General features: G+C 45.0%; 3 protein-coding genes across 3 annotated transcripts in view; 1 reads left to right on the forward strand and 2 right to left on the reverse strand.

Annotated features, from left to right (window-relative positions):
* Nucleotides 1–14,735, reverse strand: part of LOC108784178 (leucine-rich repeat-containing protein 36-like) — a 15,946-nt gene extending 1,211 nt beyond the window's left edge. The window contains exons 1-10 of the mRNA XM_018552907.1: nucleotides 14,498–14,735; nucleotides 12,813–12,889; nucleotides 12,047–12,120; nucleotides 11,871–11,925; nucleotides 9,790–10,218; nucleotides 7,830–8,119; nucleotides 4,383–4,539; nucleotides 2,900–3,024; nucleotides 1,582–1,702; nucleotides 492–606 (exon numbers count right to left, since the gene is read on the reverse strand). Coding sequence (XP_018408409.1) covers nucleotides 492–606; nucleotides 1,582–1,702; nucleotides 2,900–3,024; nucleotides 4,383–4,539; nucleotides 7,830–8,119; nucleotides 9,790–10,218; nucleotides 11,871–11,925; nucleotides 12,047–12,120; nucleotides 12,813–12,889; nucleotides 14,498–14,604 — 1,550 coding nt within the window. The 5' untranslated portion in view covers nucleotides 14,605–14,735. The remainder of the gene's footprint in view (nucleotides 1–491; nucleotides 607–1,581; nucleotides 1,703–2,899; nucleotides 3,025–4,382; nucleotides 4,540–7,829; nucleotides 8,120–9,789; nucleotides 10,219–11,870; nucleotides 11,926–12,046; nucleotides 12,121–12,812; nucleotides 12,890–14,497) is intronic.
* Nucleotides 14,736–17,958: 3,223 nt separating this feature from the next.
* LOC108784187 (leucine-rich repeat-containing protein 36-like) lies at nucleotides 17,959–20,590 on the reverse strand. Its single transcript, XM_018552919.1, has 3 exons — nucleotides 20,491–20,590; nucleotides 19,039–19,166; nucleotides 17,959–18,195 (listed from the first exon to the last, which is right to left on the reverse strand). Exons 1-3 carry the CDS (start codon nucleotides 20,561–20,563, stop codon nucleotides 17,959–17,961), a joined length of 438 nt encoding a protein of 145 aa, XP_018408421.1. The 5' UTR covers nucleotides 20,564–20,590.
* Nucleotides 20,591–23,203: 2,613 nt separating this feature from the next.
* The window catches only part of KCTD19 (potassium channel tetramerization domain containing 19), a 16,215-nt gene continuing 16,055 nt past the window's right edge, over nucleotides 23,204–23,363 (forward strand). The window contains exon 1 of the mRNA XM_018552934.1: nucleotides 23,204–23,242. Coding sequence (XP_018408436.1) covers nucleotides 23,204–23,242 — 39 coding nt within the window. The remainder of the gene's footprint in view (nucleotides 23,243–23,363) is intronic.

Below are 23,363 nucleotides of genomic sequence, written 5' to 3' on the forward strand. Positions count from 1 at the left end.
CGGATTGTGCTGGCCCAGCTCCTATGCTCCTTCTCACATAACCTTTTATGTAGCTGCTGCGCAAGGAGAAGGCGAACACTGGGTTGCTGACATCACACCTAAGATGGCGGCACCCAGCAGCAGTCTTGAGGATTTTGGATGTCCACACGGGAGGCTTTTAGAGGTAAATACCATCCGTAAAAGATTTCAAACGCTTGCTTAAAATTCAGGGCCCCATGATCGTACCCACAGGGGTCGATTTGTAGAGAAGCGCTATATGCTTCAATTCAGCATGGTTAATATTTAATCAAACAACTAAATATTCATGGCTACTACCTGACAGTCTTACATCCATCCTGTGCAGGCCTGAAGCCACTACCATTGCTGTGTCTTCATTAGCAAACTGTTGTCACCATGTGTGACTCAGCACAGTGTCATAGGCGCAGAGCTCTGGTGTGCACAGGGCTATTGAAAGCTGCTTTACATGAAATCTGATCTAAAATGGCAATTACCTTTGACTGTTGTGTAGCAGGTTCACGGTCTCCTGCAATTTATTGGTCTTGCTCAGTTGCTGCTGTAGTGACTCCACCTGGAGGCTTAACTGCTCGTACTTCTGCCGCAGGTCATCTGAAACAAAGCAAAATGGTGATTGCTTACTACAAGCCCCATTATCCTTCACATGATTGCATAGCCTTTAGTCTTCTGTGGACCAGACTACAATTGTATTACATACTGTAGTATATTACACAGTTTACTGGTTTTTAGCCTAAGGCCTCTTTCACAAGTGCTTTCCGATCAGGTCCACCTGTCATGTTTTCAGGCAGACCTAATCGGAAGCCTGATGTTAGTGTATGGGCAGCTGGATCTAAATGGATTGGCGTCTATTTTACATCCGGTTACCCCTGGCTTCGGCCCGTAAAGGCAAACGAATGAAAGATCCGTAAATCAAGTATTTTTTTAGTGGTTTTCTGTTCCATAAACTATTTTTATTCACATGCAATGTGCATTTGAGCTTGCTATAAAATTTGACTAATCCAGCAAGAGTCTATTCCCAAGCACAGCCCCCTCCCTCCTTGCAGGAAGAAGAGAAAGGGAACACTAGAGTGTCACTTGAGTGACAGCTTTGAGTCTGCTGAGGCATCACATCCAAGATGGCGGCACCCAGCAGCAGTCTCTGGGGTTTGGATGTCTACACAAAGGACCATTGAAATAAATGGTCTGGCGACAGGGTCTCCTTAATGTTTCTTAGCTATGTAAAAGGGAGGCAATCCTATTAATGTTTTAAAAGCTTGTTTGCTGTAGCTTGTAATTATATATGTTCGTAACTGCATCCTTTTAATCCTCTTATCTCGGTGCTGACCAAAAATGATAAAGTTGCTGTAATGATTGGTAGCCAGAAGCCATGTGACTTAGGCTTCCTAAGGTTAGATCAGCTTGTGTTCTTTCTTACTCAAGGCAGGAAAAAGTGTCGCTCAGTTCCTCTATAATAATGTGATTTGGTGTCCTATTGATTCAATGAAGGGTAATGCTAGGCCCACTTTAATTTGGCCAGGTTAATTGTAGGGATCTCCGAGCACAGGGCCATTCAGTAGCTTGGACTACCTTGTGACGGCAGCAGATCTCCTCCTCCCTTGCGGGCTGCTTGGTTCTCCAGTTTATAGACTTTGCTCCGTAAAAAATGATTCTCCTCCATAACTTTTACCAGCTTCAGTTTCCCCGATTCCTGAGATTGTAAGAAACACAGAATACTCGCTGTGTAAAATAAAACATCTGTCAAACCTTTTAGTCATTTTAAACTTGAATGCTGAATTTTAAAATGATTTTGTGATGGGGCTCCCCCTGCACTGCAAGGGTTAAATGCTATCTTTTGCTCGGGATGCTGCAGCTGCCTATATACAATAGCCAGCAGTAGAGAGCCATGGCTTGAACAAAAGAACATCAACCTGTGTATGGCACCCTTTCAGTGGGGCTCCTTCAACACTGCAAGGGATAAATGCTAGTTTCTTCCCGGGGTATCAATACAAAGCAGTTAGTTTTACCTGCCTTATCACTCGCTCCCCCAGCAGTCAGCACTCCCTTCTTCTTTCTGACATTCCTGCTTGTGAGCAGGCATCCTCACTTACAATGTAAGACTATCAGTGACATCCCCACTGTGCTGCTGCAGAGAATATCGCTATGGGAGGGACCCAGCAGCCCCCACCCACTGCAGAAAACTACAGGAGGGGGCGGAGTCAAGACCAGTGACCCCGCACAATAAGAGAGCAGCAGTGACTGGTCTTCATTACAGGAAGCTTCAAGTTTCTTGCACAGATCTGGAAGAAATACACAGAGCTCACCAAGATTCAAGTAAGAATACACATGACTCTTGGATTTAGAAAATTTTTCCTTATCCAAAAGTTTAGCTCTAAGCCAGTTTCAAAGTAGCTACAAAACTAATGGGCAAACTTTTTTTTTTTTGTATATGTTCTTAGGGAAGACTTTTATTTTTAAACGTTATCCTCTTTAGGGAGATTTGCACTCACTTCCTGTTGTGTCTCTGGAACAGCAAAGGGAAATCTACTCAGGAGGGACACAAAGTAGGGAAGGGTTAGAAACGTTTTTCTATCTAAAAGCTTAAAACAAAAAGTGTTGGCTTACCATTTGCACTTAGCTTAGGGGACAGGGCAGGTGTACTACAGAGACGGAGCAAACCAGAAGGCATTTCTTCTTTCCCTGTCCAGTCTTGGGTCGCCGTGTCTATTGGTGTCCCGTTGACATGAGTCTGTCTCCTGGTCCGGCCAAACCACTGAAGAGAATCTTTACGGCTGTATCACTTTTTTATTTTATTTAGAAGAATAGCAAATATATTCTCTGTTTACAGTTGACTTTTTCCATGAACGTTGGTGCTTTAGAAACTCTGTGAGCAACACAGATGGCATACCATACTGTCACCATCCTCAAGCGGTCCATAGCTGTTCCTGGATCCTCGCAGCTGATCGCCCATAGGAGATATCTGTTTGGCTGAGTCTGAGGTCATCAGCTTGGTAAGCAGCTCTCGAGCAGGAACTGGCAAGAAGTAAACACCATGTTAGCCGACAGCAATTAAATTATTGTTTTAAAAAAAATCACTTGTCATGTTCAAATGCCTGAAATATGAAAGTCATCATTGCATGTTTGATTGAAGAGTACCAGTATTGTTTCTGAAGCCAGTCTGCAGCAAGCATCACATTATTAGACATTTAATTAGGAACTGCAGAGAAGAATCTAATGTAGCAACCTAAATCTCAGCACTGGGCAGCAGTCACACACACACACACACACACACACACACACACTATAAAGGTGCACATTGCGCTTTGCCATAAAGGAACTGAATGATGCAAAAAGAGACTGCCTTAGCTGAACATCTGAATATACAAACTGCTGTATGTGGCCTTAAAATCCAAATCCAGACTCTGACCCTCTTCCCCAATGATGCCCTGCACTCACTGTATGTCCTCGGCCTTCTGGATTAAATGACATTTAGGGTGATTTAATCTGGAAGTCTGGGACATCTTATGGCAGAAAAGGGATTACTTCAGAGAGGAGGTAACTTTTGGAGCCTGAGAAAAACTTGTTCTTGTGTTCTAGGCTCGAGTTCTTTCTTTGCTCTTAGAAAAATATTGGATCAGTATGACAGCCAGACAACTAGCATTTTCAAACAATGGCAACTTTCTAAGGGCCCCCCCCCCCCCATAGGTTCCTTAAGAGCTTAAACCTCAGAGTGTGCACTAGATGGAAAACCATTCAAAAGAGTCCTGCACTGAATGAAATAAAGGCTCTACATATGCTGATTTTTTAAGAATACCCCCTGGTGGTCTCCATTACTTTCCAAGTCACTGACCGAGAATGATCAAGTCAATGGCAGGTCAGAACTACCGAATAGCATACTTGAGCTTGAGGTTGAGGTTATTGCCTCAGAAAGTATTAAAAGTGCACAATCAGCATGACAGCCAGGTGACTACCATTTGTAGAAGGAGAGGGCCGCAATGGCAACTACTGTACTTTTCAGTACAGGTTTCCTCTAAATCAGGGGTCTCAAACCTCTGGCCCTCCAGCTGTGGTGAAACTACAAATCCCATGATGCATCTCTCTTCGGGAGTCATGTCTGTGGCTGTGAGAATCTTGCAATGCCTCATGGGATTTGTATTTCCACCACAGCTGGAGGGCCGGAAGGTTTGAGAACCCTGCTCTAAATGCTACATTGTGAATATTGCTTTCATCTGTTTTTGGTGAACAAGCAGTTGTATATATTTGGGTACATATGGGCGCTGCAGTGCGCTGTTCACTTGATTTTCAGAGAAATGTCCAGAACAGAGGTTTTCTTGCGTGTTCTAGAACTCCCTCATCCGTCCTTTAAATACTTAATAGTTCTAGATACTCACCTAGAAACCTCTGATTATGAAGGAGAGACCCCGAGCCATTCCAGTACCGGTCCACTAAGTCCATAAGCTGCTGGAGAACATCTGAGATGGAAGAGGTCTCGCTTCTACTTGGTGAGCTCTCCCTCTTCAGCTCACTCCCACTCAGAAAATCTTCTCTCTGAAAATGACAAAACATGGTATCATTAAAGAGACCCGGCCACCAACTTACAACATTGCATCTACAAGCTCAGAAAAATCAAGTATCTCAAATGTTTACTCGCAGTCATTTTACTTTCCACAAATGATTTTTTATTCACTTGCAATGTGCATTTGAATTTGGTAGAAAATATGACTTCTGCAAGCAGAGTCAGTTCCGTAGCCCCCCTCACTCTTTGCACGTCACAGCTAGGGCTGCAACAACTAATCGACATAATCGATTATAATCGATTATTGAAAAAGTTGTCAACTTTTTCAATAATCGATTAATCGGCTTCCGATCAGTTGGCCCTGTTCACGGCTCCACACACGCTGCACCTCCTCCCCAAATCACGCTCACCGCTGCCAGACCCGCATCCACGCTTTACACGACTCACCTATCTCAGAAGCAAGTTGCTGGAAGACTGCTCAGGTAAGCCTGCACTTTCCCACACATGGTGCTCTATAATGTATTGCTGGGATTTGTAGTCCTCTATAGCTGATGGTACATTGTGCTGTATATTATACATAGGAATACAAATCCCAGCAATACATCATACACTGTATGTATAATGTATTGCTGGGATTTGTTGTACTCTTCTATAGTTGGTGATATTCTGCACTGCGCTGTGTAGAGGACTACAAATCCCAGCAATAATACATTATACAGCGTCATGCGGAATTCCACCAGCTATAGAGGAGTACAACAAATCCCAGCAATAGTACATTATACAGTGGTGCAATGCCGAATACCACCAGCTATAGAGGACTACAAAACCCAGCAACAGTACATTATACAGCGCAATGCAGAATACCACCAGCTATAATGTACTATTGCTGGGATTTGTTGTATTCCTCTATAGCTGGTGGTATTCTGCATTGTGCTGTATAATGTATTATAGCTGGGATTTGTAGTCCTCTATAGCCGGTGCCATTCTGCATTCATTGCTGTATAATTTTACACTTTCCATTTCACTATATTGCACACCACACTGTTTTCTTTTTTTACTTCCACCACTCGAAGCTTGCTCCTGTGATGGACTGCAATCTCAATACAAACTAGTAGTCCCATCACTGGAGCCATGTTTTAAAATGTATTTTATTGTTTATCCGATTAACCGATTAATCGAACTTAATAATCGGCCAACTAATCGATTTTGAAAATAATCGTTAGCTGCAGCTCTAGTCACAGCCCACTATTCTTCTCAGAGTATCTAATTACTGGATGCTGGGCCAGCTCCTCCAACCCTCCCTTCATAACATTTTAAGTAGTTGCCAGGGAAGGAGCAAAAGGCAGCGCCACTTGCCGGGGCTGATGACATTACATCCAAGATGGCAGCGTCCAGCAGAAGTCTCAGGACATGCGGATGTCTACACAAGGGAGGCTTTTACACATCTCCAATAGGACATTGCGCATCCTTCCAATATAATGCACAGCAGGTCAAGTGCAGCCTCAGAGCTGTCACCCTTGCCATACCATTGAGGTAAAAGAGATCCTAAGGAGCCTAAAGCTGGCCAAGGAGAGGAAGTCTCTTTTATGCACTTTGCTCATAGAGCAATACATTTCCTTCACAAGATAGGACTATGAGATATGGGACTAAAGATAGGACTATGAGATATGGGACTAAAGATAGGACTATGAGATATGGGACTAAAGATAGGACTATGAGATATGGGACTAAAGATAGGACTATGAGATATGGGACTAAAGATAAGACTACAAGATATGGGTGATGACTAAAAGAGCAAGATTGCAGATAAGCAGTAAACATAAGATTTCTCCATAGGACCCATCTAAATTAAAAAGAAGTTTGGCAGACCCTGATTGAATTGGAGAGGCTGCAGTTGAAGTAGCTTGGACACCTTACACAAATTGCCTTATGAGAGCGTTTAATAAAGATCTGGTTGTAAGGATGCCTGGGAAAGACCCAGCAGATGCTGGTTGGTGAGATTATATCTTAGTTTATATACAATTACATTGCTTCAACTTGAACCGGAAAGCTCTTTATATGGGTCCATTTGTTCCAGACATTATGCGGGCAATGCAATGCAGGTGCAACAAATGGGCAATTGTAAATACACTCCAGTGCAGGTTCCATCAGGCGATATTAAACCACCCGCTTGTGCCTGCACTCCAATGGCACCATGCAACTGCCCATACCTGTGGTGGAGTCCATCCTACGCCCGCCCTACATACACCAATGCTTGGCCACTCCAATATTAACAAAAACAAAACAAAAAAAAGCGTAAGCGCCACTTGCCGGGGCTGATGACATTACATCCAAGATGGCAGCGTCCAGCAGAAGTCTCAGGACATGCGGATGTCTACACAAGGGAGGCTTTTACACATCTCCAATAGGACATTGCGCATCCTTCCAATATAATGCACAGCAGGTCAAGTGCAGCCTCAGAGCTGTCACCCTTGCCATACCATTGAGGTAAAAGAGATCCTAAGGAGCCTAAAGCTGGCCAAGGAGAGGAAGTCTCTTTTATGCACTTTGCTCATAGAGCAATACATTTCCTTCACAAGATAGGACTATGAGATATGGGACTAAAGATAGGACTATGAGATATGGGACTAAAGATAGGACTATGAGATATGGGACTAAAGATAAGACTACAAGATATGGGTGATGACTAAAAGAGCAAGATTGCAGATAAGCAGTAAACATAAGATTTCTCCATAGGACCCATCTAAATTAAAAAGAAGTTTGGCAGACCCTGATTGAATTGGAGAGGCTGCAGTTGAAGTAGCTTGGACACCTTACACAAATTGCCTTATGAGAGCGTTTAATAAAGATCTGGTTGTAAGGATGCCTGGGAAAGACCCAGCAGATGCTGGTTGGTGAGATTATATCTTAGTTTATATACAATTACATTGCTTCAACTTGAACCGGAAAGCTCTTTATATGGGTCCATTTGTTCCAGACATTATGCGGGCAATGCAATGCAGGTGCAACAAATGGGCAATTGTAAATACACTCCAGTGCAGGTTCCATCAGGCGATATTAAACCACCCGCTTGTGCCTGCACTCCAATGGCACCATGCAACTGCCCATACCTGTGGTGGAGTCCATCCTACGCCCGCCCTACATACACCAATGCTTGGCCACTCCAATATTAACAAAAACAAAACAAAAAAAAGCGTTTTTTCTACGTTATTCTATTCTGCTCTATGACATTGCAATTGTCTTACACATTGCTGCCAACCAATGGTCTGCTTTAGGAATTCTACCATATCAAACAAATCATGCGGTTTGGTTGTGGACTTACATGCTGGTCTGAATAGAGATCGGAAGGTTTTGAGGATAACAGGGAGTTCAGGCTGCTGGATCTTTTCATTCCCATTGGAGTCGAGTTTAAAGTAACCGTTTTCTCTGGACACCATGCGCTCTTGTAATCTCTGCCCAATTCTGTCGTTTTTGCAGCCAGGTGGGCGTTTGTGAGAGTGGGTTTCGAAGGCAACGTGTAGGTCTTTGAGATGTCACTGAAGCCTTTTCTAAGAGCAGAGAGCGAACTCGAGGACGCAGGAGGGTCAGTCAGATGTGTTGCCATATAAAGATCTAGAAAAATACAGGATATACACATTTAGCAACTGTGTCTTATACATACCTATTTGTTTTTCTTTTTAGGTTTTGGATATAGTAAGGTCAGCACTTTAGTCACGTTTGTATAGCTGTCTATGTCCATACTGGTAAGATTCACTCTATTTGCCATGGTGACCATTGTTACCGAGACAGAAAGTTGAACTCTAAGGAAAATGTAACAATAAGGCAGCCACAATAGCCGGCACTGTAGAGCATGGATGGAATCAACTGTTTGAAATCAAGCCATGTATGGCAGCTATTACCCTTCCAGTGGGGCTCTCCCCCCCCCACACGCTGCAAGGGTTAAATGTTTTTGCCTAGCCGTTGCTCTCTTCTTCCCTGATGCTCTGGGTGTAGGTGAGCCCTTCGTGTCCTCACTTACAATGCAAGATTGCTGTTCTGGCTTTGTATGTGATGATGTCAGAGAGCTGTGATTGACGGCGCAGTGAAGAGAAGCAGCTTCAGTGGAATGGATGTATACAAAGGAGGAAGCCTGCAGGTAAAAGCGGCATTTAAAGGAGAACTATGACGTGAGTGATTTACACTCTCACACGTTGAAACTGTCACACGTCGGCTCTATAGAACTGTCAGTCACTGCTCCCCTCAGGGATTCCCTCCTTCAGCGCTGACTGGAGGAATGGATAGGGAGGGGGCGGGCACAGCTGGCTCTGCCTCTATATAGGCAGAGCCCGCTGTCAATCAGCTAGCCGGATTTTAACAGTATTGTCAGGATCCATCCCTGCTTCGGTGCTCTCGGTATATAACCGGCAATAGCCCGCTATATATTGAGCTTAGGGTCACGGGAGGAGGTTAGTATATGTCCTCCTATAACCCTAAAGAATTATGGGATAAAAAAAAGTTACCCCATAGTTCTTTTTTAAGCGTTGCAGTGCGGGGGAACCACAATGACAATGCTTTCTATACTGCACCAATATAAAAACAGAGGAAGAGATCATGGCTAGAAGGAGACAACCCCAGCTTAAATGAAACCCATACTAAGCAAAGATGGATGCTGCTATTACAAACATCTGCTTGTGAAAATGCTAGTTGCCCGGTTGTCATGCTAATCCAGGGCATTCGGGTCTTTTTAGTTCACTGACCCCTAACAAGTATGAAGATCAAGAGTTCTGACTTTGTTCATGACTTAATGTATTGAAGCCAGTGACAGCCAGGCATCAAGCATTTTTAGAAGGAGTTTATCAACTGTAAACTCCATATTTCTCTCACTACGGGAGTCTGATAAGTTTATCTAAGCCCTGTCCAAAAGCCCTATCTCAAGGGATTCCAGACAGCTAATTGTGGAAAAGAAAATGCACATCCAGAAGGTTCCCTTCTTATTCTTAGTTCTATTCAGAAGTATACTGCTGTTAACTATACAGTGCAGACTGCTGACAGGCTGACTGTAAACAAATCAGTGTTTACACCCTGGCCTGGGCTTGTGATGATAGTTCTGAAAGCAAAGGGAAAGAACAAGCAGAGGTAAGAAGTTAGATTAGCATAGCTTTGTGATGTTCCCTGGATACAGTACACTAGATAGTGAAAGATACTGTCCTTAGTGAAAATCAAAACCAGAATACCAAAAGTAATTGTCTGTATGGGGCACACAATTAATACTGTATATGTATATATATTTGACAGTGTGATACCTGAACTGAGCCTCAGTAGCCTCTCTCTGCTGGACTCCTCGCCATTATAGGAGGGTCTGAGACGCTCTCTTGTTTCGGAGCCTTGCCCGATGTCATTAATGTCACCAAGCCTAATCCTTTCATCCCCATCCAGGGTGCTCGCCCTCATCCTCTCGCTGCCCGCAGCATCTTTCCTTACTGGTGTAGATGTGAGATAGGTATTCTTGTAGCTAAACGCTGTCCCCAATTTATCTGGGTATTTAAAAATAGGATTTTTTGTGGCGCTGATATCCTCCTCATTTTTCATAGGCGTAGAAGTATCCTCTTGCTTTGGAAAAAACTCAGACATTGTGGACTCAGCAAAGGTGACCCGGTGCCCTTCTTTAACACGAGAAGTGGGGCCTGGGGAACGGAGGGATGAGCGTGTTGGGGATGGCAATGGCCTGTACTCTGCAAAACAAAGCAAAAAGGGGGAATATGAAAAATCTGAGCTCAGTGGGATTACCTCTCTAACCAGCCTAGACCCCTCTTTCCCACTAAATGAGGTCAACTTAAAGCCGACCTATAACCTGAACTCCAATCCTCATAAGCACTTGTTATTAGTCTGCTAGCCCCTAATCATGCCAGTCATCACAAGCTATTGCCCTTTACAAGTGGCATACGGTTAAGTAAAAGCTGATCTATACTTAAAATGCTGGCTCTCTAATAGGGAATTATTAGCACAGTTTAAAGCTGAACTCGAGGAATTACAAAAAATACCTTTGCAGTGGCGTCGCCTGCACTACAAGGGTCAAATGCTTGTTAAGTCTAGGTGTAGAGAAATCACGTGTATTCCTTGCTCTAGCAGGCTTCCTCCATGCTGTGTGTCTCTTCCCATGCAGCCCTTCAGCCAGCGAGTTACATTCTGACGTCATTACATACAATGCAGGACCAATAGCCCTGCACTGAACATAAGGATGATGAGGACCCACCCATCAGAGAAGCACCAAAAGGTATACAGTCATCATTAAAGTAAGGTAACTTAACAAAAATGTAACCTTTGCAGTGCGGTGGGTCCCAGAGTTCAGAGATAGGTTCAATTTCCGCCTATGGTGCACTTATCCTTTCTGCCAAGCATACACCATCCAAGATGTACAGCCCCATGGAATCCATAAGGGTTGACTGGACAGGTACAGCCAGTGGAAAATTGGAGTTGGACTCAGCCAAGGTCTTAAGAGTGCATATACGACACCTTGTATTTGTCCTGAGAAGCAGCCAGTATGGTGAATGCAGCTGGAAAAAAACACCGGTCATTATTTTATAGATGGTGCCCAGCCATAGTTAGAATTAAAAAAAGTCGACTATCTTGGGTGCTGTCCCTACAGTAATTCAATTGCATCACTAGAAGTCATTCTTCCAGGTTGAAGGATAGCCAGCATTATTCAGCCCAGAGTGAAGACATACTGTGAATGCAGGGCATCATGGGTCCCACCCCTGAGGGGGTATTACCAAGGCGCTGCACCTTCCCAGCATAATGAGCACCATCCATCTCTAGAGAGGAAGAGTAATATGACCCTGCCCATACCATAACCGTAATCTGGAAAGGTATATAAAAAGAAAACATAAGATACATGCTGGGGGTGGGAGAGCCCCGGCCCCAGAGTTGGGCATTAAGAAACAAGGTCCAGGTATTTCCAATATTAGTGTTACATTAACACTGATCGCCATTTCAATGCTCTGCAAAAATGTAATAAATGCACATGTTTTAAATATATTATTGTGGGAACATTTATTATTTTTTTTGCATAAAGGTGGACTATGCCTTTAAAGCATCCTTTTCTGATAGGATCACCTCTTTCACAAACTTTCTTTGTTTTACTGGTCCTGACCCGAGTTTGAATATTGTGACAATGTGTAAAGAAGCTTATATGAGATGACTGTATTTCCACTAGTGATAGTACTTGTGGCTGGTAACTATGCAAGAAGAGCTGCCCCTTTGTCTAAACTGGCCCTCCATGTGATAGTAGGATACCTCTGTGTTCTACGCCTGGCATAACCAATAACCCATATCTAATGCAGAAATCCAAATTAGAACAAATTGGATAAATATCAAAATATTATACCAATACCATCTTCAAAGTCGGTTTGTGGCTGTAGGTAGGACTGGTGCTCTTCAGACTGTAAATGGAAACAACATTTCATGTAGATGGAGATCCAATAAATATGGTTTTATAGTAATACCTTTTTCTTATGATGTATAAGCCTGGATTTGTGCCTTCTATACAGAAAGTAAGCTTACCTGATACTTCGAGGGAGAGGAGCCTTTAGTGTAATCTCTGGAATGCCCTTCCTGAATATTCATCTTGCCCATTTCTGAAAGAGAAAGTTATCAGTGTGTCAGGATGGTTTCTATTATAAAAGCTGCAGAAAAAATGTGAAACATTTCATAAACATGAATGCAAGTACCACAGTGTAAGTCCCTGGTGCCAAGCCTATGGCCCAAGGGCCACATATAGCCCGTGGATACTTGTTGTGTGGCCTTTTGCAGATCCCAGCAGTCAGTAGTGGAAGCCTTCATTCACTAATGACAGTGATCTAGCACTCTCACGTAGCATGTCCCAAGCCGTCATCTCCTGTAGCGTGTCTTCAGTCCCAAACCACACGTGTTGCATGTCTGAACTCTCTGACCATCTCCTCTAGTATTTCTGAAGTTTTTGATAGTATTCTGTCATACACTGAATATTATGTGCAGCCTTTTGGAGTGGTCAAGGGGCCACATTTGAGGCCCCCTACACCTTGTAAGTTGAGAACTACTGGTTAATGGTCAGGGCCCATTCACATTTATTGCGGTGACCTGCGATGAACTGCATCGGATCAACGCAGGTCACCGCTAACACAGATAGGAAACAATTGTTTTCTTTGTGCCCCATTCAGACTACAATGCAGTGTTTTACTAATACAAAACCTGAATGCCAACACTGCAATAATAAGTATTATTTATTAGTAGAATAAATACTGAGTGTGCTTAATCCATTTTTTTAAATTAAAAAAACAAAAAACTTTACCAGTCATTTTGCTCAAGCCAAAATCCAGGTGAACTTTAGCTCCGCCTCTGTCCCCATAAAGATGACTGCGTGATGGGCTGGTCAAAGAGGTGAAAAGGGCAATAGCAAGTTATAATTGATATTTTTTACAGTGTATCCATAAACATATATACATTTGCATGATCCCTCAACTTGTTACATAACATAATACAATATGGCTGTACTAAGCCCCTCCCGTGTCCATGACATACCAAAAAAACATTCACACCATCCAGTCCGTTCATCTTACAGTCGCATGGCATGACCGCACTGGACCGCTTAATTAGACCCTCCTTGTATTCTGGGGCAGGAGGGGGCATGGCAGTGCCATTCATTTCAATGGCACTGCAAACACTCCTCCCGCCTGCAGTGCGATCACCCACACAGGAACGTGTGGCAGCTCAATGCCCTGCATTCCAGTGCGTTGCGATTGTAAAAAATAGCGCAAGCACCGGTTTCTCAGTTGTCATTCCCCGACGAGAGCAGCCAGAGAGGAAGCTATTCAAGTGCAATCTGCATTTGAATAGCTTCTTTGCAGTGGAAAGGTGACAGTAGGGTTCTAATGATCACATAGGGGGCTTGTAAGTGGACGCAATTTTTAAGCTTGGCATGTTGGGTATCTATTTACTCCGCACAACCTCATCTTTATAAATTCTATTAAGAAAAGGGTATTATATTGTGGTTTTCTGCACTAAAATTAACTTAAAGGGTTATTAAACCCTCATTTGTTTTGCATACATCTACTGCTAGCAAGCAATAGATATATGCAAAATGATAAAAAAAAAAAAAAAAGGATCTTCGGGCGGGCGGGCGCATGCGCAGTTCAGATCTTCGGCCGGGAGACGAGGAGAGACACAAGGTAAGTATATGGAGCAGCATGCACCCGCATAGACACCGTGGGACATGAGTGAAGAGGAGGACAAAGCAGTCAGCGCTGGATCGGAGACACGCACCAGCGCTGGAGGGACAGCTAAAAACTACAGGAAAGAAGAAGATCGGATTAAGAGACATCATTTAAGGTAAGTCCTTACTTTAGCACTGTGGGGGGGGACTTTAAGTGTAATTTTTACTGAAATTTTGGGTTTGATAATGAGCTGCGTTAATATCATGCACCGTAAATATTTGCAACTTCCATGATCTTATTCTAAGGCTGGGTTCACACCTAGGCGTATCGAATATGCGCGTTTGTCGTGTGTTTCGTGTCGTGGTAAAAAAAACGCGCGATAAACGCGCGTTTCCGAGGGCTACTTGGCTGTATCCCAATGGAAACGCACAACAAAAACTGCCCCAAGAAGCTCCTGTACTTCTTTGGGCGTAGGACGTTTTGTAGCGCGTTCATACGGCCTGTAATACGCCCAGGTGTGAACCATACCCATAGGAAATAATGGGATTTCGGTGTTTCTAAAGGATCCGTGATTTCAGGGAATATATAACTATTGGGGTTTTAAGTATTTTTAGGGCCTAAAATGTGGATTAAAACAAACACGAAAAAAAAAAAAGGGGTTAAAAGAGCCCTGCAGGCATATGTAAAATACAAACAAGTAGCAAGCTGCAGAACCACTTCCCTGATCTAAAAAGATCTGTAGCTGTAGCTCTATTCACATGCATGACAATTATATTTGATTTACTCTATAACTAAGAACACCTTACTGACTATAAGGACTCACCTCCCAGACTCTGTCCCCAACATCTCCCGTGATTTCGACTGGAAGTTCAGTGTTGCGTTTTTCCTCTCACTCTCCCTCACCGGCCTGTCATCTGAAAACAGCGACATATTGAAAGTTAAAGCTGGTTGCTGGTGGTGTAAAGATGCAGCTTCGACCTCCCTCCTAGTTTCAGCTGAGCTGCTGCATGGCTGCGGAGGTGAGGAGTAATGGGCCTTGCTGACAGTTGGCTAAACTTAAACTTCCTGCATAAGCCAAACAAACTCCTGAGGAAGCCATAGCAACATCCTAGGCAGGACACAACAGAAACCTGGGCAGGGAGCAGGCTGGACCTCCCTTATACTCACTCTGTGGGTAAGATTGGTTTGTAGTAACTATTTCACCACCTTGTATCCGAAAAATCTTTATCCTCTTTTACAGGGGAAACAATAAAGTGGCACGCCAAAGCCCTCAGGGGGATGTTAGGACGCTAACCTTTACAAATAAAACTATTTCACATGTTCTCGCTATACCTATTCCAATAGGAAATGCACCTTACTTGTGCTAGGGCCCCGGGTGGAAAAATTAATATGGAATTCAAGAGCCAGTCTGTCCAATCCAGGAGGATTTTTTTTTTTTTTTAAAGGAGAACTATGGGGTCAGGGCTTTTCCCCATAGTTCTCCTAAGGGTAACGGGAGGACACAAACTAGCGTCCTTCCGTCACCCAAAGCTCAGTATACCGCGAGCTACAGCAGCCGGGACGGATCCCAACATTACTGTCTGGATCCACCCAGCTGCGTGAGTGACAGCTGCCTCTGCCTATCTAGAGGCAGAGCCAGCTGTATCCGCCCCCTCCCGTTCCGCCAGTCAGCGCTGGAGGATCGGACAGGGGATTCCCTGCAGGGAGCCGTGAGTGACAGTTACGGCTCTCTGCAGGGACAGGATCGAGAAATGAGCTAGCGACGGTATGCGTTCGCCCACTTCCCGATCTATTGAGCCGTCGTGTGACAGTTTCATTGTCACAGGTCGGCTAGAACTATGCGGCTGAGTGATTGTCACTCGCCTCATAGTTCTCCTTTAAACCTCAAAAGTTGGGCACCAGCTATAATTTTTAAGGTGCATTGGCGACCTGGCTCCTGGGATTTGACCATCCCTGTGCTAGATACACGTCGATCAGAGTTGGTGCCATGCAGTAACTTTTAATATCCGATCCTCTTTGCACCCCTTCAAAACTCTTTACATCTTTACTCTTTACATAAGTGTGCATTCACACCTAAATCGTAAAGGGAAATCACAAGTCAACTGAAGGTCCATTGACTTACCTTCCGATTTCCTTCCAATCGGTTGCATTCCATTTTGTAAAAATTTTTTGTGGCAAACTTTATGTGAGGTATCATGTTCTGAGTGGACATACTTCACTGTAATGGTTTTGTGCTTTGCAGTGCATTTGCACGCTTTTATGGCGTGTTGCGTTGTGCTGTAATAAGTAGAGCATTCTTTACTTTTCTATCAGCGCAATGCATGTCAACGCAATGCAATGCTGTGGTGTGAACTTCCCCCATATACACCCATTTATTTTCCGCTGCCCTTGCGTTACCATCCATTAAAGAAAGGATGATAACACAATGCAATGGATCTGTTGTGAATGGTGCAGTGCGATCGGAAAAAATAGTCCATGCAGCATTTTTTCCGATCGCACTGCATCGGAACAGAGAGCATTCCTGTACCTTGCAATCTGGGGCGGGCGATTGCACTGCGGGCGGGGCGTGCCTGCGGTGCCATTGACATGAATGGCACAGACACGCCCCCTCCTTCCCCAGAACGCTCCCCAGCTTGATCTATGTGACCCAGTGTGCCCAGAGCTCGAACTGCACCTGATATGGTGTGACTGGGTCCTAAAACAAATCGGTTTACCAAAAGATGCGCTTAAAGCTGGCCATAGACGGTACAGGTAAAAAGCTAAACAGCGTAGAAAGGGGAATCCCCTCCACCACTGTACTCTTGAATTCTGACAGCTCGGGTGCTGCTGTCATCATACCTGAACAGTGACTGCAGCTGACTAGCTGCAGTCACTGTTGGCCCGAAAATGTTCAGACTGGCTATGTATGGCCAGCTTTATAGAGACATAATACAACCGGATTGTATAATCTGCATAGGAGTAAACAAAAACTATGCAGTGCAAGTGCTTAATGAAATAATTCATTCAATTTATACCCAATCATATAGACCAGGGGTAGACAAATATTGGCCCTACAGCTGTGGTGCAAATACAAATCCAATGAGGGTTACAAGACTCTGACAGGCACAGGCGTAACTCACAGAGGCAGATACACGATAGGATTTGTAGTTGCATGACAGCTGGAGAGCCGGAATTTCCCTACCCCTGATTTAGACCCTTACACTAGATAGTTGTTGGTAAGAATTGCGGATCAAACAGACCAAATGAAAATCTGATTGCCTTAGTCCTCCTCTATCTAAAAAAAAAAAGGGAATTGGTTATCCATACACTTTAATACAAACAAGTGAAGTAAAACATGAAAATCAGTAATCACAGAACCGACCTGATCAGTAGAGGAGGTTTAAATGAAATGTTGCAATCCGCCCTGTAAACAATTATTTGCTCGCTATAGTAAAAAAAACGGGTGTTACTGGGTTGCTAGGGACTCAGGTAATGTAATACTGTGAAATTAACCCTTTTGTGATTCCCTTACATGTTCGCAGTCCCACATCAGACCAGCAAAGATTTGACTTATCATTATTTGATACTACATAATGGAGTATAGGAATTTCATTGTTTGTGACAATGGTTAGATAGACCCTAAGCCCTCATTCACACGGGCCCGTACAGATCCGTGCTGCGTGCACAGCTGTATCGGGCCGTTCCCGGGAAGGACGGGTGCTGTGTGTGATTTGTACCCAGCAGCCTGTCCTTCTCTATGGGAGCATGCGGCCGTACGCTCACCCGACCTGCACGTCCGTACGTGTGCGGGTGTCCCTGCTCGGACGCAGATAGGATCCATCCTGTCCGCGTACGAGTACGGACACCTGCACCAACGTGCAGGTCAGGTGAGCGTAGTGCGGCGTATGGCCACATACTCCCATAGAGAAGGACAGGCTGTTGCGTACAAATCACACGCAGGACCTGTCCTTCCCGGGAGCTGCCCGATACGGCCGTGCACGCCGCACGGATCTGTACGGGGCAGCCGTTACCCGTGTGAATGAGGGCTATAGGTTAGTTACTAAAGGAATGCCGACACGGCACCTTTCCTCATTAGAACATAGAAAGTCCACCAGCTGATTATAATGAACCCAGACCCTCCCATTCAGGAACCACTTTGGAAAGGACACGCTGCAACAAACAGCTTTATCTCTAGAACATTAACAGGTAGGAATTGCAACAAAGTTTGTTAAAATCCGTGTAATGTACATTGACCATCCAGGGGGGAATTATTATTTTTTTTCTCAGCAAAAGTGGACATATTCTTTAAGACATATCCAAACAATTATCTAGCACAGGTTTGTACTCGCCTAGTGTTTCCAATGTCCCAACAATGTGGATGACAAAAAGACGGTAATCAGCATCTTGTCTGGTCACTGGATTCAGACGCAGATCCAGAGTTTTCAGCTGTGCCAAATGTTTGAGATGTTTTATCTCATCAACCGATGCAATGTCGTTATAATATAAGTTCAGGTAATAAAGAGAGTGTAAATATTCTATTCCCTGTGAAAACGATATTAAAATTACATTTTTATTATATGCAAACTGCTTTAACATGCAATTTAGTCAGCATGACAGCCAGGCAATTAGTAATTAACACTAGGACAGCAACTGCAGGCTCCATGTTCTCTCAGTACAGGTCATCTTAAAAGAGAACTAAAGCAAAACCTTTTTTGGCTTTATTTCTCTTTTGGTTTAAAAGAGTACATATACTAATGTCCTCCTGTGATCCAAAGTCAGCATCTAGCGAGCTACCGCCCGCTATATGCTGACAGCGCAGAGCTGTGCTGCAGGTCAGTTGTGATGGGCTCGGGCATGTTCGCAAGCGCCTCATGCCGAGCCCGCAGGGCCAATCACAGGCACTGAGACATGTTCCCGGTCTGCAGCTACAGAGATTGGGAAATGTCTCAGTGCCTGTGATTGGCACTCCGCGCTGACAGCTTCCTGGCCCATCACTACAGGCCAGGAAGGATCCCCACAATTTTGACGGTATCCACCCCTCTCCTCTGCCTGTCCCTCCAATGAGCGCTGGAAAAATAGAGGGAGGGTAGGGAATACCTGTGTGGAGCAGTGTCTGACACCACTCTCTGCAGGGAGAAGATTGAGCTGAGCAATCAGTGGTTCGTGATCGCTCAATTCTCAAGCTACAGAGCCGGCGTGTGACAGTTCCAGTATCGCACACCAGCTCAAAGCATTGGGAAGGGTACACTTTACTCTCCCAATACTCCTCCTTTATGATAATATAATAACACCAAGGTTTTTATTTCTCAAAACTCTGGAAATAGTTAATACCTGAAACCTCACCTGAACAACTCTGACTCTGGTGTTGTCAATCAGTGAACTTACCTGCAAGCTGATTATGATGTTTCTGGACAAGTCCAGGGAACGGAGACTTTTAAAATTTTTAAATGCATCCCCCAAGCTGACAATTTTCTCTCTGTACGTCCCTTGTAGTGCCAGAGACTGCGCTGTGCCTGCAAAGACGGTGAATAACAGGAAGAATTTAGCTTGAAAAGCAGACTTCAGCTCTTACACAACTACGAGTCATGGAATGGTGAGAGTTGTAGTTCTTGGAGGGGGCTGGAAGGCTGCAGTGTAGTCCCTGCCTGTACAGTACATGCTAGAAGACAAATAATGCACACGAAGCACCAGCAGATATTTACATGTTTCGGTAAGATTATTATTAGGGATTTATATAGCGCCAGCAGTTTGCGCAGCGCTTTACAATATAAGGAAGACATTACAATCACAATACAATTCAAGACAAGATGGTAAGGAGGGCCCTGCCCCTGAGGGCTTACAATCTAGAAGGGAGGGGCCAGTAATACATGAGGAGGTAGCTATGTGGGGATGAATTGTTTGAGAAGATGATGGATCAGTAGTTAGGTTGAGGTGGGATAGGCTTCCCTGGAGAGATGAGTCTTAAGGGATCGCCTAAAGGCAGTCAGAGTAGGAGATAGATGGACAGGTTGGGGTAAAGAGTTCCACAGGATGGTGGAGACTCTACAGAAGTCCTGGAGGCGAGCATGGGAGGAGTTGACGAGGGAGCTGGAAAGCAGGAGGTCTTTTGAAGAGCGGAGGGGATGGTTAGGGTGATACTTTGAGACCAGGTTTGAGCTATAGGCGGGGGCGGAGTTGTGGATGGCTTTGAAGGTGGCTGTTAATATTTTGAATTTGATCCTTTGGGCTATTGGAAGCCAGTGCAGGGATCGGCAGAGGGGGGGTTGCAGACACTGAGCGGTTGGTTAGGTTGATGAGTCTAGCAGCAGAATTCATGATAGACTGAAGGGGGAGCAGCCTGTGTAGAGGTTGGCCAATGAGGAGGGAGTTGCAATAGAGAGAGATGACAAGGGAGTGGATAAATGAATGACACCTGTACACCACTTTGGATTCTATGTATACATTTTTAATAACGTAGCAGCTCTTATGGATGGTTGCTTTAGTGAACATTATCATTACAGAACCCTACCACAGACAGTTGCCTTGGATAAAATTATTAGACAGAAGCACTCTATAAATGGTTGCTATGGGAATTTTTTTTTACAGAAACCCTCTATGGATGGTTGCTATGGGACATATGATCACAGCAGCCCTCTATTGATGGTTGCTATGGGAAACATTTTTACATAAGCCCTCCATGGATGGTTGCTATGGGATATTTTATTACAGGAGCCCTCTATGGATTGTTGCTATGGGATATTTTATTACAGGAGTCCTCTATGGGTGGTTGCTATGGGTTGCATCATGGCATTCGCTCTACAATATTAGTATTGTTACTCTGGGTGTTGCTTGCGTTACCTGCCCCCGCCGGCTGCAGCCCGGCTCTTTCGCACACCCAGCTCTCCCTCAAACGAACCCTTCTCACCGCCATCCCATTGAATGGGTGCAGCTTAATCAACATTCCCTATAGCAACGGCGGGAAACAAGAGGAGAGGAGGGAAAGGTTCCGGGGGAGAGCGGGACACGGAGCTTGGAAACACATTAGCTGGGGGCGGAGTTCTCTCTGTGGTAACAACCAATAGGAAAGGCGACAACCGAAAAACGTCTGCTGTATTGAGCTGTTCTGAGAGAGATGCTGTTGCCATGGAGAAGGGGGCGGGGAGAATGCGTTCAGCTGTGTGTGTGGCGGGAAAGGGAGTGCTCGGACTTCGGCGTCTCTGAAAGCTCTGTCATGGCGACAGAGGCCGGAGAGGTGATAGTGAGATGTCACGTCTGCTCACATTACACGCTGAGCTGGGACAGGGGGAGGGGGGGATTTCAGTCTGTACATCTTGTGTTACTGCTCTGGATCATTTTAACTTTAACACTACAAGTCCGAGCAGACTGACCCCCGCCCCCTTCACCTCAGTCACACAGGCCCAATGACACAAACAGAGGCCAGGACCTGTTCATTCCATTTTACTTCCATCCTTTCTACTAGGCGCCATGTCACACAAACACACACGCAGTGATATGATCATCATCGTTGCATGCACCTAAAATGATCGAATTCATGTAGAACTGGTAACCTCAGACGCGGTGCCACCTTTTCTTCAAGTGAAACCCCAACACTAGCGCCGCACAGCAATTCAATTTTTTTGGAGAATATAGAGGAAAGGGAGCCAGTGGAGGGAGTAAGGAGACCGGCTATAGTAGACTACAAATCCCAGCAATACACAATTTTATGAAGCTACATGTTCCAGGAGAGCACATTGATACCCGAGGGCTGTGTGCGGGCTCTCTGGAGGGCTGTGCGCGGGCTCTTTGGAGGGCTGTGCGCGGGCTCTTTGGAGGGCTGTGCGCGGGCTCTCTGGAGGGCTGTGCGTAGGGTTGCCACCTGTCCAGGATTCACCCGGACAGTTCGGGTTTTGAATGCTGTGTTCGGGTTTCATGGCAGCAGAAACCCGGACACGAGATGTCAGGCAGACAGGGGCAACCAAAATTACAATATGGCTACTGGCCCCCACTGAAAATAGTCTCAACTGATATTTACATATGAATGGGCGGCACTTTTTACATTTGAACAAGCCACGACTCATTCTCCGACAAAAATGACTGTGCGTTGCTGGAGTGTTCGTGTTTCGCTTGAAGAAAAGGTGGCAACCCTAGCTGTGCGCGAGCTCTCTGGAGGGCTGTGCGCGGGCTCTCTGGAGTTCTGTGCGCGGGCTCTCTGGAGGGCTGTGCGCTGGCGCTCTGGAGTGCTGTGCGCGGGCTCTCTGGAGGGCTGTGCGAGGGCTCTCTGGAGGGCTTCCACTCTTCTCCACACCCCCTTCATTGCTTCCTTCCACTCTTCTCCACATCCTTCCTTCACTAGCTTCATCCCACTCTACTCCACATCCCTCTTTTACAAGTTCCATCCCACTCTTCACATCCCTTCTTCAGTGCTCCACCAGCTTAATACCACTCTTCTCCACATCCCTCCTTCATCCCACTCTTCTCCATCCCCCCTCCCCCTTCTTCACCAGTTCCATCCCACTCTTCTCCACATCCTTCCTTCACTAGCTTCATCCCACTGTACTCAACATCCCCACTGCACCAGTTCCCTCCCAGTCTTCTCCACATCCCTTCTTCACCAGTTCCATCCCACTCTTCTTCACCAGTTCCATCCCACTCTTCTTCACCAGTTCCATCCCACTCTTCTTCACATCCCTTCTTCACCAGTTCCATCCCACTCTTCACCAGTTCCATCCCACTCTTCACCAGTTCCATCCCACTCTTATTCACATCCCTTCTTTACCAGTTCCATCCCAGTTTTCTTCACATCCCTTCTTCACCAGTTCCATCCAACTCTTCTTCACCAGTTCCATCCCACTCTTATTCACATCCCTTCTTCACCAGTTCCCTCCCAGTCTTCTCCACATCCCTTCTTCACCAGTTCCATCCCACTCTTCTTCACCAGTTCCATCCCACTGTTATTCACATCCCTTCTTTACCAGTTCCATCCCAGTCTTCTCCACATCCCTTCTTCACCAGTTCCATCCCACTCTTCTTCACCAGTTCCATCCCACTCTTATTCACATCCCTTCTTCACCAGTTCCATCCCAGTTTTCTCCACTTCCCTCATTCACCAGTTCTATCCCACTCTTCTTCACCAGTTCTATCCCACTCTTCTTCACCAGTTCCATCCCACTCTTCTTCACCAGTTCCATCCCACTCTTCTTCCCATTCCTCCTTCACCAGTTCCATTCCAGTCTTCTTCACATGCCTCCTCCTTCGCCAGCTTCCTCCCATTCTTCTTCAAATGCCTCCTCCTTCGCCAGCTTCATCTTGCTCTTCTTCACAACCCTCCTTCACTCCTCCATCATCCTTCCTTCCACTCTTCTCTAGATTCCTCCTTTACTCCTCCACCAGGTTCACCCCAGCTCCTCTCTATATTCCTCCTCCATGAGCATCAGTCCCCAGTTTATTTCCGGTCTCAGGTCTGTACAGGACGTGCGGCTGGACTACAAGAGTGCATGAGTACAGTGTATGGGTATGGTGTGAGAGACCATGTTTTTCTTGTTACACCCTAAATATGGGTGTAGAATGAAACATGGAGTTAGACTTCGAGGGGAGACTCTCCAGCAGAATGGTTACTACTAAAAATGTTTGCCAAAGTTCACTTGTATTTAAAGGAGAACTAAACTCCTGTTTCAAAAAAATGCTGACTGGTAGATTTTTTTTTTATGACAGAGGAGACTTTGTATGTCCTT

Source organism: Nanorana parkeri, unplaced genomic scaffold (assembly GCF_000935625.1).
Source record: "Nanorana parkeri isolate BGI_ZX_2015 unplaced genomic scaffold, ASM93562v1 scaffold6, whole genome shotgun sequence".
NCBI lineage: Eukaryota > Metazoa > Chordata > Amphibia > Anura > Dicroglossidae > Nanorana > Nanorana parkeri.